Source organism: Euprymna scolopes, chromosome 7, assembly GCF_053919585.1.
Source record: "Euprymna scolopes isolate OS-2025 chromosome 7, ASM5391958v1, whole genome shotgun sequence".
NCBI classification, from domain to species: domain Eukaryota; kingdom Metazoa; phylum Mollusca; class Cephalopoda; order Sepiida; family Sepiolidae; genus Euprymna; species Euprymna scolopes.
The window spans coordinates 132,669,164-132,683,334 of NC_136488.1; the positions used below are offsets into that span (position 1 = coordinate 132,669,164).

Below are 14,171 nucleotides of genomic sequence, written 5' to 3' on the forward strand. Positions count from 1 at the left end.
AAGTAGACATATCCCTCCCTCCCCTCGTTCGCCCCAGATAAATGAACTGATCCATGAGTTCCAGAAAAGGGCGCGACAGACAGACAGACAAAATTGCCGACCATCGCAAAAACACCCGACGCAGTTTTCGGCGCTCTTTAATAATTATTAGTTTCAGATATCTATTTTTTTTTTCGTTATTGTTTCTAAAATAATATAATTACGAGTTTCCATTCCTCTTTTTTTTTTTTTTTAAAACAATCACAAAATGACCGGTGTTGTCTTGGAGACTTTAAGTTGGCGGAAATTATCGGTTTTAGGCACTTGTTTACTGATTGCTTTGGTGGTGTTTTTTCTTATCGGTGGTTTAATTGGTAAGTGTTCATTTTTATGTTTCTGATTTATTAAAAACAATCAAAAAATAGTTTTTTTGATTTGTGTGAAAATTTATTTAAATATTCGGTTTAAAAAAAAATATTTAAAAAAATTTGACACTTGTGCAGTTTAACTTCCCAAGAAAATTAGAAAAAAAAAAACCCAAACATTTTTAGCATGGGAAGATGGAGGGGGGTGGGGCTTTAACTCTTTCCTTGCGCAGATGGAACTCTTCCTAAAATGAAAAATTGTTTGGGGATGTTAAACTGCACTAGGTCTCGAAATGTTTATTTTTTTAATATATTATTTTTTAGATCAGATAAAATATTTGAGCCGAATTATTAAATTATAACTAATTTAGTTATAAGAATGTTCAAATGGGAGTCATCTTAAGCTAAAATCTTCAATATAACACTTTATTTCCCTGTTTTCGTGCCCGGTAAAAAAAAAAAAAAAAAAATCGACGACCCCCCCCCGCCCCTGACCTCCCTCTCTCTCAACTCTATCTGACATTGTACAATTCTATATTCATCTTCCATTATTCCTTTTTTTTTTTTTCCGCCTCACATTTTTAGCCAAAAATAACCCTGAGATATAAAAAATCTGCCCCCCCCTTTAAAAAGAACATTAATGTCCACTTAGAGAGAAAAATAGTTATAAAATGGTGGATCTACCCTATTCCCCCCCCCCCTCTCGCTCTCGATTTCCGACTGATAATCGTCCATTCTTGTATAAGACGATGTATGAGTAAACACTCACCTGGCTTAGGGACTCCCTCGCCCCTTTTATCAACCTGAACTATTGTTCATTTCGATCTTAGACAGCTATTCTCCCAGGCATTACCCCCGCCTCTCCTTTGAGCGTGGGATTGATTTATTACCCAAGAAGCACCATCCCACCTCCATTGCACCGGGGAAATGCCGACGGATCCAATATCAGGGTAAATGTTGACCCCTTTTCTGAGTCCCCGCCCCCGTCTTTTCGCCTAAAAAGATGGGGGAGGGGAACCTGCCTATATAAGTTGACCTCATGCCTAACTTTGTTCCGGTAGAAAGGAGGGCAGGTAAATAAACTTGAAGATCATCCGGAAATAATAATCCGTTTTTTAAAGACGGCCCATTCTTTTTGACATTTCCAAACCAGAACGGAAACAAAAACAAAGCTGATAAAAAGATGTCATTGGGTACATTTTTTTTTTTTTTTGTCAAATTTTTTTTTTTTTTTGTCAAATTTTTTTGGTATTATTATACAAACACCGTGACAGCGTTAGGGTTAGGGTTGGGGTTAGGGTTAGGTTTAGGGTTAGGGTTAGGTTTAGGGTTAGGGTTAGGGTTAGGGGTTAGGGTTAGGGGTAGGGGTAATTCGCTGTCACGGTGTTTGTATAGTTTTACCATTTTTTTTACTTTTGTTTGAGGAGAATAAATAAAATCAATTTTATCGAATTGGCATTTGATCACGAAAAATAAACTTCAAACAAACTAAATACGTTCAATTGAAATCCGAATTCTTCATTTGATGAAAAAAAAATTAAAACTTTTAGAAAAATAGTACTAAAAAAAAATTGTAGAAACTAGAGTGGGGGATCAGTTTCGCATATAAAATTCGGTGCTTTATTTTTCTTTTTTTTTTTTTTTAACCAACCCACTTCAGGTGAAAACATTACGTATTTGCGTATTATGGCGAAATTAATATAAATTCCAAAATTACGAAGAAAAAAAAAATCTGGTAGTAAATATGCTGTGTTTGTTTCAATTTAATTCTAATTGAATTTGACCCCCCCCCCCAAAAAAAACTCCAACTCATTTCTGTTTCGAGTAATCGGCGAAAAAACCAAACCAAGGTGATTTGTCCAGAATCCCACTATATTATAAAAATCTGTAACTCCATGGAAATCGCGGGTTCATAAATATGAAAGTACCAAAAATCTTTTTATTCAGGACGGAAAGAAAATAGCGTATTCCAAACATCACGTAAATTTATAAAGTAGTTTCATTTTAAAAATAAAATAATTGATTAAAATATTTTAAGTTACTTTTTAACTCTAACTCTTTAGAAATGTGTGGTCACGGCTGTGTTTCTCGTCTCAACGTAACTTGCACGTTATTAAAATGTTTTTATTATAGTTATTGTCTACAAAATAATTTTTTTTTTAAAAAACGTAAAATAAAACGAAATTATTAAAATCCTAATTACAAAATCAAAATCTAACAGAATGCCTTTCTTTTTCTTATGTAAGCCATTTTAATAATACTTGAAAGTTAAATTATTTCTTGACCTTTCGGAATTTGAAGGCAATTGGGAAGCATTTAAACTGCTGAATAGAAATTCATTTCTAGCTTTGAAAGCAAGTTTTCGTTAAAATAGTGAACGTTTTTAGGAAGTTATTTGCATCGAATATTTTAAAAACATTAACGATTAGTTTTACAGCATTTTTGAACATTGATGAAAAAAGTTTTGTTTTTAATGACAATAATAATCGTGATAAATTAAACTTTACTTTCAAAATCACATTTAACAGCAAAAAATTAGGTGTAGAAAAAATGAAAAACTCCCGGACAGTACCTGGTAAAAAAAAAAAAAAAAAAAAAATTAAAAAAATAATAAAAGAATTCGAACCTGACAAACTCGTACTTGATGAACTCTAATTCTTTTCTACATTGACTTTTTGTGATTTTATTGTTTTGGAAAGCTTCAAGTCTAATTTGTGTTGAAGTTTAGAAAAGAAAAATATTGTGTTATATATATATATATATATATATATAATCAGTAAAGTCTCCTTCACAACCTACTTTTTAGGGTTAGAGAAGACGGTGGTAGCCATTTCTTGGAAATCTGTTTTTACTCGGACAACAACAATGTCCCAAGCCGAGAAAAGAAATCGAATTAAAATAAACAGTAAAATTTTGATAAATGAAAATTTACTTGAGATTTCCGAATATTCTGTGCTTAATTTTGTGAGCGTGAATATAAGACTTCATGAAAAGAATTTTGGGTTTATTTATTTAGTGTCTTTATTTTTCTTAGGGTGGTCGGTCGGGTTAACAAAATTTATTTAAAAAATATTTTTATATGATATCGTTAAAATAGTGTCTGTTTTGGCTCTCTATTTAATTTCCTCTCCCTCGGCCAGTGAAAGAAAAATCCCAAACTGCGAAAATCTCATTTTTTGTCCTAATTCAGAATCCCCCCTTTTTTTTTGGGGGGGGGTCTAGATTTTCAACACTTGTACATTTTAACATATCCGTGACAATTTCGAAATCTATTAACACGGAGAAATGGGCAAGGGTTTTAATTTTTCCCTTGCCGCGGACGGAACTCTTCTAAAATTAAAATTTACCACTAAATGCACAAATGCCACATTAAAAACCGACTTTGTTTCTATCTTTGCCATCGAGGAGGTAAGTAAATTTGATTGAAGTTATTTTTTTATTTTTTTTTTACGACCTGCCCCAGCGTAGTATAAACACCTCCAACCACCCCATGTTAAGAACGGCTTTCGGAATAACCCCCAACCGCCCCATGTTAAGAACGGCTTTCGAGGTTGAGTGTTTATTCCGAAAGCGTTAACATGGGGAGATTGAGGTATTTATAATACGCTGGGGGGAAACCTTGTAAAATCAGCAAATACGTAAAAATACACAGGTTTTGCTTTTAATATTCTAAGTAGAAACAAACTGATCCTCGACTAAATTTTAATGTAAAAATTGTTTACGCAAAATTTACTTTTTTCCCCTTTTAAGTGTTTTCGTTATCCAAATGCATTTTTTTCTTGTTTTTATGCAGAGAATTTTTTTTTATAAATAGTATTTTCAAGTTAAATTAAAGTTTTACGGCATCTTATTTAATTGTTAGGTGAAAGTACAGAATAGGGTGGACGTCTACGAGATTGCACCCACCTCTAAATTCTACAATTTTCACTTTTAAAACCTTTTTGTTAATCTCATTGATTGCAGACTTAATTTTCAGATTTAAAAGCATTTGACAACGTCGTCGAGATTCAGTAGGTACCTCCAACGCGCGCCACAGTGTGGGAATTTTTGACGCCCCTAACACGAAACTGCGAATAAAATATAAAAAAAACTCGTAATTTCTTTTAAAAGTGGGTTGTTTATTTTCTTTATAGAATATACTTCCAAAATAAACTATTAAAGTGGTTTAAAAAATAGAAATATTTATTTTTAAAAGTGTTTACAAAATGCCGGCGCGCCTTCATGCAGACATTTTTTTTTCTTTACGTAATGAAATCAATTGAATTTTACGAGTTAATTTTTTTCGATTTTTAAACTTTAAAAATATAACAATTTTTCTATTGGTTAAATTTTTACGATATTTTCAGGGTTGATATGAAATTTTATCTTTCCAATAAACCAAATATAATATTTTAGACAAGTTTTTTTTTTTTTTTTTTTTTTAAATTTACCCCCCCCTTATTTTGAAATGTCTATTAAAATTTTAATAATTTATGTACCAAAGTTTTATATATCATAAATTGAAGATAAAAGATCAATAAATTATATATTGTAAATTAAAACAAAAGTTTTTTGGAAATTTACCTGCAAAGTCCAAAGACCTTTTAAAAAAAAAAACACTTTTTTTTTTTGATTGATTGAAAGCCTATGTTCTGCTTATATTGTCCAGTAAGTAATGGACGATGACAAATTTTTCTATTTCATTCAATGTTTTTTTTTTTTTTTTTTTTTTTTTTTTTTTTTTAAATTCACTCGACAAAAAAGAATGAAAATATAATAAATAAAAAATTTATGTATTTTTTGAGAAAAGAAAAAAATTTTTAAGGCAAAATTTTATGAGTAAAATTTGACTACTTTTAAACTATGGGAACACATTTCTTCACGGACAAGGCTAGATGACTAACGCGAACGTGTGGTTTTACTTCCATCTGTAGTTCAAAACGATAAAAGTCCTTCCGGTTTTTGATAAAAACGTAAAATTCTTGCGTTATGGCGCCTTTTTTTTTTTCAAATAGGCGTTTAAAAAATTCTTTTATTTAAAAAATAAATGGATTTTAAAATATAGAGATATATAAGATAAATTCTTAATGAAGAATGGAACTACACATTGATTAGTAATTTGTATAGGTAAGTTATTTTTTGGAATTTATATCGATTTTTTTTTTTTTTTTATAATCGACATAAGTTAAATTTCGTTTATTTTCTCCAAATCTTAAAGAAAACCGACTTAAAAAACATATTGCATAATCTGCTATTAAACCTGTTATTTTTTTTTTAATTTGGTCTTTGCGCCTTTAATTGAAAAAAAAAAAAATTAGTGTTGGAATTACATTTTTCAAGTGGTTATAAGCTTGGAAAGATAGGAGGTCGAATTATTCAATATTTTTCCATGCATTCATAAGGTCGGTTTCTGACACACCTAAGCCCCTGTATGTAACACGATAACTAATTTAATTTTTTACCGTTTAAAAGAAGCTTCAAATAAACTGCTAATATTTAAAAAATAATTTTACAGCATACAAAAATGAAAATGCGAGACAAAAATCGTGTTTACATTATCGACGCTTTAAAAAAACGTTCCTGAAGAAAGCCGTTTTTTAAGCCGTAGACACACCCATGTTTTAAATCTAGCAAAAATCAAATAAGCCGTAATTTCCTGAAATTTTCGATATTTGTTCATTATTAGATTAGCTTACATATTTTTTTAAGGTGTTCTATCCCTCTCCCACCATATTTCATATTATAAAAGCTAAAAAAAAAAATAAAAATTTCAACATTCTTTGAAGCTGAAAAGATATATATATATATATATATATATATATATAAAATCCAGTTATTTTTTTCACTTGTAAATAAAATTGGACAATAAAATCATGTTAAAAAAAAATACAATTTTTTTTTTTTTTTTTTTTTTCTCCGTAATATAATTTTTTGAATTACAACAAAAAATAAAGCAGAATTCTAAATTATTTTTAAAGCTTTAAATGATATTAAATTAAAATATTACGCGATATGAAGTTGAAACATGTTTTTATATAACAGGTTTCCAATAATAAAAAATATATATTCATATAATAGAATATATGAGTCTTGAGATAATAAAAATTCCAAAAGAAAAATCGGCTAATAAAAATTCGTTTGGATATGATTACTTAAAATGACAGCGGGTGATAATCAAAATTTGCACTTTACTTTTTTTTCAAAAAAGTATGGATGCCTGTAGCGACGTCATGTTTAGATACATGTATCAACAGAACAGGTTAAAATTAATTTTATTAAAATCTTTGTTTTATAAAAGGTAAGTCTTATATTTTTTTTATCCATTTTTTTATTGTACATTTTATTTATTCATAAATTTCTGCATAAATGATTTCCATAGAAATTGACCCAAATTATAGTAAACACGAAATGATGACGTCACTAAATGTGTATAATGACATTCTACACAACGGGTTGGAAGTGCCTAGGGTTCAGTTTTCAATTATAACGTTCTACTAAATTGAACACCCAATTTCTGCCCATCATCCAGAAAAAATTGGCGATTCTCAGTTGACCAATGAATATTCCTGTCTAAATGAGTTACAAAGGGAACTTTCCCAACTTGCCCTCCTCTAGCAGTGTCAGAAAACGCCATTAAAAATGCGTGATAAAAAATTTGAATTCGACATCCTATCCTTCGAATGACTACTTGAAAAATGTAACTCAACCCCTAATTTAAAAAAAAAAATAACAGGTTTAATAGCAAATTATGCAATATTTTTTTAAAATCAGTTCTCTTTAAAGATCTAAAGAAAATCAACGAATTTTAACTTACTCCGATAAAATATGTATATATACATTCCAAAAAATCACTTACAAAAATACTAATCAAAGTGTACTTCCGTTCTTTATTAAGAATTTATTCATATTTATATTTTGTATTCCATGTACTTTTTAAATAAAATGCTTTTAGCAAGAATTAAAAAATACCTCAACTTTAAATTGTCAACAACTGGAATAAAGGGAGACAAATGTCTCCTTTTATTCCAGTTGAAATCTTTGGTGGCTTTAAGCGCCAGAATTAATGTCTCTTTCTATTGCTTCTTGTAAACAAGTTAGTAAATATGGGCCACCGTAGGTAAAAAAATAATCCCATTTCTCTTATCAGTTTTTGCCGATAACAAAAGTCGAATGATTTTAAAAAAATTTCTATTTTCTTAAAGAAATACATGATTTTTTTTTTTTTAATATTTTTCTTTTTGGAGTGAATTTTTTTTTTTTTTAAATATCTAAAAAAAACAAAAAAACATTGAATGAAATAGAAAAAAATTGTAATTCTACGAAATTTTCTGAACAAGATAAAGGTTCACTTAAAAAAAAAAAAAAAAAAAAAAAAAAAATAACATGGTTTTTAAAAAGGTTTTAAACTTTGGACTTTACAGGTAAATTTGCAAATAACTTTTTTGTTTTAAATTTATTTTATTTATCTTCAATTTGTGATATATAAACTTGAAGTGAGAAAATTATTTTCATATTGATAAACATTTCAAAATGGTGGGAGTGAATTTAAAAAAAAATGCTCGTCTAGAATATTATATTCAGTTTATTGGAAAGAGCATAAAATTTCACATGGAACCTGAAAATATAAAAATTGAACTGATAGAAAAAATTTTATCAATTTTTAAAGTTTAAAAATTGAAAAAATTTAACTCGTGAAATTCAATTGATTTCATTACGTAAAAAAAATGGCTGCATGAACGCGTGCAGGCACTTTGTAAACACTGTTTTTTTTTGTTTTTTTTTTAAATATTTCTATTTTTTAAACAACTTTTTTAGTTTATTTTGGAGGTATATTCCATAAAGAAAATAAACAATCCACTTTAAAGAGAAATTACGAGTTTTTTTTTTTTTTTTCGCAGTTTCGTGTTAGGGGTGTCAAAAATTCACCCCAAATTCTGATATATCTAGCCCTCCTCTCTCTAGAGTTACCTCTCTCTTTCCAACTTGAGACTCGCCTATAAAATATTTATAGATTCTCGTAGACATCTGCCCGGTACCTTCTCTGCAGACATCATTTTTTTCCTTTCAGCTACTCCATTTCAGAACATTTTGTTTTTTACTTTGGAAAAACCTTAAATTAAATCACAACTTTGTTATGGACCAAAAGTTCTCGTTTAACAAATTGTTTCAAAATTAAAAAAATATTAAGATTTAAAGGAAGGGTAAAACTTGCGGAGAATGCTCTATTTTACGGTTGTTGTAAAAATGGAAGGGAAATTTAAATTTTGTTTTTTAAATTCGGTACATTTTTACATTACTGCCAACTCCCCGTTTTCATTTGAAATGTCAATTTTTATAGGTTTTCGGGCATGTTGACAAGGTTGGGGGTGTGTATATGTGCATTTGAGTGGCGTTGTTTTAGGAATTATTTTGCAGCAAGATCGGAATCTATCTAACAGGTTCGATGCTCTCTGTTGAATGCAAGAAATTAGACAATCACAAAAGAAAAGCCCTACCTGTAAAATTCACAAAATAGTGTGCCATCTTGCATCCAACATTAGAGCGGGTAGTTTGCTTCCATGAGCCAAAGTTAGTATCCTTTTGCATACTGCAATGTTATCAAAGTCCGTTGCAGGTAAAAATTGAAGTTAGCTGTGTTCCGTAGGACTTCGTGGCCCCCCAAAGATTGGTAGCAACGCAAAAAGGCTGCATACTGAAGATGAAAGGTTAAAAGTCCGTAAAGTGGTTGAAGACCTTCTGTCTTACAGGTAAGCCTACTTGTAGTCTTTAATAAATGTTTATACTTTGTCCACGGCAGGGTTCTGAATTAAAGAAGGCACTACTGTTAGCGCTCAAGTCTCCTTATAGAAGACATACTGAAAAAAATGAATCCTTCTTCTCCGCTAGTCTAGAAGGAACTGAAACTGGAAAAGAAATTGGCACCAAAGGCATATAACATGTCTGGTTAGATTCGACCAATCAAATCGATCGATACAATGGCAGTTAGGACTTGTATGCTAATTGAATAGTTTCTTACAGTATATAGTAATGATAGAGAGGAGAAAAGAAACGAAAGAAAAATGTAATGAATAAATAGCTGCGAGTAGCGAACCCCCTTCCTCCCTCTCTAAATCAAGCGTAGACCCCTTCCAAGCACCCCCTCCCTCATACACAACAGCGCTAGCAACGAGAACCCTGCCATCACCTTTAACCCCCTGCCTTTTCTTTCCCTTCGTTCACCCCTATCTCGCTAGGTAAAAACCGATGCACCAAAAAGCAATAGCAGCAATGAGAAAGGAAGGAGGGTGGAGGAGAAAAATCTTTAAGCGGGAGAAACGAAAAACAATCTTTTTTTGGGATTGATACCACAAGGGAGTGGATGGAAAAATTCTTCGCACCGTCATACCAAAAAGCAAGGGAAGGAACCAGTGACCAGATATGATGGACGAATCATCTCCGCACTGTTCCGAGGATAAAATGAAGGACTTTCTTTTGTTGGCTAACTCAAACCCCCATGAACAGAAACTTAATATTCAACTGCCAGAAAAAATCAATGTGGAAATGATGCCCACGTGGAACAATGTAAAATGACACCCATCGCGTACAAGTTTCGGGTCGATGAGATAATGTCGACGAACTCGAAAAAGCCTACAGAAAGCAATGTATCTGCATTCACGGACTTTTTAAAAATAATAATAAAAAGCAAGAAAGAAGCTATGCTGGCTATGCGGTATCTTTATCGGCAGTTAAGTACCCCATTTCTAATACCATTTTTTTTTTTTTTTTTTTTTTTTTTTTTTAATTTCTCGTTGGCTCGACCTCACCCCAACCCCTTGAGGTGTTACATTAAATTTTAATCATGTTTAATAAAACCCTTGATATTTTATCCATGTTATCATTCTTGCTTTGTGCCTGAATTGTTCAAGGTTAAATGAGTTATTCATGAATCTCGGACTTGTCATTCTAGGGCGCAAGTCCGCACCGACGCGTTTTAGATGTTTTTATTTTTATTGTGTTGAGAACGTAGGGTGAAGCGCCATTTTATTCAAAAATTCTAACTAGGAGTGATCATCCCGACTTAGCTTCTCCCAGCCCGTAACAATATATATACTCTTAAATAACCTGATATAAAGCAGATCTCTTCTTCCTACACATCAAATCCATCTCTCCTGCCCCCCAGAGCCTTTAACATGTTATGACTCCTTGAAATATAAGTAAAACATTTTTGCTCGATCTTATCAACTTTATACATAAATGGAATCTACATACTTTACCGTTTTTTTTTGTTTTTTTTATATAAGAAAAGTGACATTTTAACAATATTTATACGTAATTTAATGAACGCTGAGTCATGTCACGTGACCTTGACGTCAGCAAGCTGTAATGGTGGTCTGTATATAAAAACATTTTATATAAGCGATTCTTATCGCTAAAAAGACTCATACAATCCATATATATATATATATATATATATATATATATATATAAAAATGTAATTCTTGGTTCGTTCAAAGTCGATAGAACCATATTTCTACATTACCAATTTAATTGAAATTTCCAGAAAATTTATCTTAAGTCAAGGAATGATTGTATGTTATTAAAATAAATTAAGATCATTAAGATCGCAAATTATAAAAATATATTAAATAAAATAAAAATATTTATCATAACTGCGAGACTGTTCGCCATTTCATTTCCGTTAGAAATTAGCCTTTCATGTGCACCACACGTGGACGACTTTCAAATTACAACATTTAACTATCTAATTAATAGATGGGTAAAAAAAAAATCCCTATTTAAATTATATGTGTACATTTTTTTTTTTTTGTACTTTTAACCTTACAATTGAATAAAAAAACAAAACTTTAAACTTGGAAATATGATTTAAAAAATAGCGCGGATCGATAAGTGCACTAGCATCATTTGTTTATCTTAATTTTTTTACTTTTAAAATCTTTCCTTGCGAAGCCTACCTAAAATAAATTTGTCTAATTCTTAATTTCTTATTTTATTGGAAAAAAAAAAAAATAAATATGAAGAATTACTCCACCCTCAAATTCCTTTAAAATTACCACTCTTATAGGTTTTCGGGATCGCTGAAAACGAAAATAAAATTTATAATTAAGGCAAACTAGTAGTTTCCAAGATATGAAGAAATGTTAGTTTAAAAAAGTGGATCACTTTTCCATAATAATTTAATGTAAAATGGTCACCCATTTTGTGGCCACAATTTGGGGGGGGGGGCTTTCTTTCTACCCTTGGAAAATCCTTTAAAATTACCTGTTTAAAATTGCAAAATGCGAAAGAAATCAAACAAAACTTTTTAGCCAGGAAACACAGAAAAATTTTAGAAAAATAGCATCCATTTTTTCCTATCGAATTCATTTGCTGTTTTTTATTGTAAACTATTTTCTCCCGGATTTTTGATAAAATTTTCCATAAAGGGCTGTGCGTCTCACGTTCATATATAACAAAAATTTGTTGTAGATTTCAGTGGGCTAAAAACGAATCTGCAAACCGTTTCCGTCGCAAAAAAATAGATTAAAAGATATGAAGAAATTACTTTTTCGAAAAGTAGGCGATCACTTTTCCATGTAAATTTAACTTAAAATAAGCACTCACTTTCTAGCCACCTGAGAGAGTGGGGGGGGGGGGGATTTTTCCCCCCATGTTTATTGGCTAAACGGCTTTCGTTTATCCTCGTACGTAGCATAAACAAAGGCTACGGCTGTTAAATGGAAAATAGTCCCAGAGTTCATGGGTTATTACCATGCAAAAGAAATCAAACAAAACATTTTAGCCAAGAAACACAGAAAAATGCCCCTCTCTCAGGTGGTCAGAAAGTGGGTGCTCATTCCAAGTTAAATTTACATTGAAAAGTGATCACCCACTTTTCGATAAAGTAATTTCTTCACATCATGAAAACTTTCTTTTTGCGACGGAAACGGTTTGCAGATTCGTTTTTAGTACACCGAAATCTACAATAAAATATTTTGTTATATACGAACATGAGACGGGCCTTAAAGTAAAATAATACCGCATTTTGGGGGCAGATTTGCCGTTTAGTTGTACAAATATCCTCAAACCAGGTAATCACTAAAAGGGACTCTTAAGTCGTCACCTGTATCGAGCAAAAGTTTAAAACCACTGATTATATGTCAGCCTACGTCACTAACATATATTGAGTTCCTAACAGTATTTTTATGGTTTTTTAGTTTAAACTCATTTTCCCAAAATTTCCCCAAACTTAACGTCTGATACAGTCTGCCGCCATTTGTATTTTTCAAATATACCGATAAACACTGCATGTTTTTGAACCGATTAAACATTATACATTACATAAAAGCACTACAATCTTATCCAATTAGGTAGAACATTTATTTTCTTGCCTTTGATAACATTTATTTGTTATATATTTTTTGACAACTTTGTATCTGTGTTTAGTAATACAAACCCTTTTCATTTAATGTAACGTTTAGTCGGCTCGAAAAAGTGTTTATCGGTGTATTTGAAAGATACAAATGGTGGCGAACACTGTTGATTACATTAAGTTTGAGAAAGTGAGTTAAAACTAAAAAAACTATACGAAATACTGTCACAAACCCACCAATTATGCCAGCCTATGTCATGGTAACATATATTCGGTGGGTTTTTGACACTGTATTGTATAGTTTTTAGTTTTCAACTTACTTTCCCAAACTTAACGTATTCAACAGTCTGCAACCATTTCTGTTTTTCGAGCCGATTAAACATTTTACATTACATAAAACACTAAACAATTATCCAGTTAGGTAGAAACATAACTTACCTTACCTTTGCTTTCATTTATTTGTTTTTGGACAACTTTTTCGAATCTGTGTATAGTGCCCCCCCTCCCCATCACTCAATATCAATTACTAACTCACATTTTTGTATACAGAAAAAAAAAACATTTAGCGTTTCAACATTTTTTCCTACGTTCAGCTTTATCTACTGATTGTTGGTCGAGCCCAAGCCATGATTGACGGTAATTCCGAGGATCAGGATCCAATTCTGCAAGAGTAACATTTTTTCACTTTCGCCTTTTTTACTTTTTGGAGTGGATTGCTGTACTAAGAATATAAGAAACATGCATTTTCTTTTTATTGTAATTTTCCATTGCACCAAATTGAGCCACAGCAACACGTGGCAGGGTAGAGCTAGTTTAAAATATTAACTTACACGTTATGAAAACATTACCGAAGTTATTAGTAGGTTAAAAATAGTTGGATACGATAGTTAAACGAAAAATAACAAGCCAAAAATGTGAAGTAAAAAAAAAAAAAAAAATATGCTTAAAAAATATTAACGATTTTCGTTTTTACAAAAAAAAACAAGCCAAACGCCATTTTCTTTTTTAGTAACACTATTTCTCTTTAGAGTAAGGAAGACGAAGAGAGGCACGCACACACGTTTTACAATGCAAACAAATGCATCTAAATCATACGTATTACATATACGAAATGTGAGTGAATGGATTTGATCACATTATTTTCTTAGTGGGAGGGGGGGGGCGAAAGATGCGACTGCTTGATTTCTAAGAAAAGATACTACACTGATCTTAGCTAAAAGACCAAGTAACCGTCTTGTACAGCTTAATTTTCTACCGAGCATTATCTTCTATTATAAAAAGATGCATAATTTATATTTATCGATTACTAAATTGAGACAAGATGTCATATTCCTAAAATCACATCTGAACTAAAAACATTATTTAGGTCATCCTTATTTTCGAGTGACGTTTCTCTAAAGCTTGACATGGAAAGCATGACCTTATTTTCTTAGTGGGGGTGGGGTGAGGCGAAAGATGAGACCGCTTGAATTCTAAGAACAGATACTACACTTTGATCT

At 31.1% G+C, this 14,171-nt stretch overlaps 2 protein-coding genes across 2 annotated transcripts in view; one reads left to right on the forward strand and one right to left on the reverse strand.

Annotated features, from left to right (window-relative positions):
• Nucleotides 1-14,171, reverse strand: part of LOC145279947 (follistatin-related protein 3-like) — a 221,894-nt gene that overhangs the window by 84,540 nt on the left and 123,183 nt on the right. The gene's annotated exons all lie outside the window — the stretch shown is intronic.
• Nucleotides 56-14,171, forward strand: part of LOC145279946 (protein wntless homolog) — a 69,394-nt gene continuing 55,278 nt past the window's right edge. The window contains exon 1 of the mRNA XM_080131544.1: nucleotides 56-353. Coding sequence (XP_079987670.1) covers nucleotides 248-353 — 106 coding nt within the window. The 5' untranslated portion in view covers nucleotides 56-247. The remainder of the gene's footprint in view (nucleotides 354-14,171) is intronic.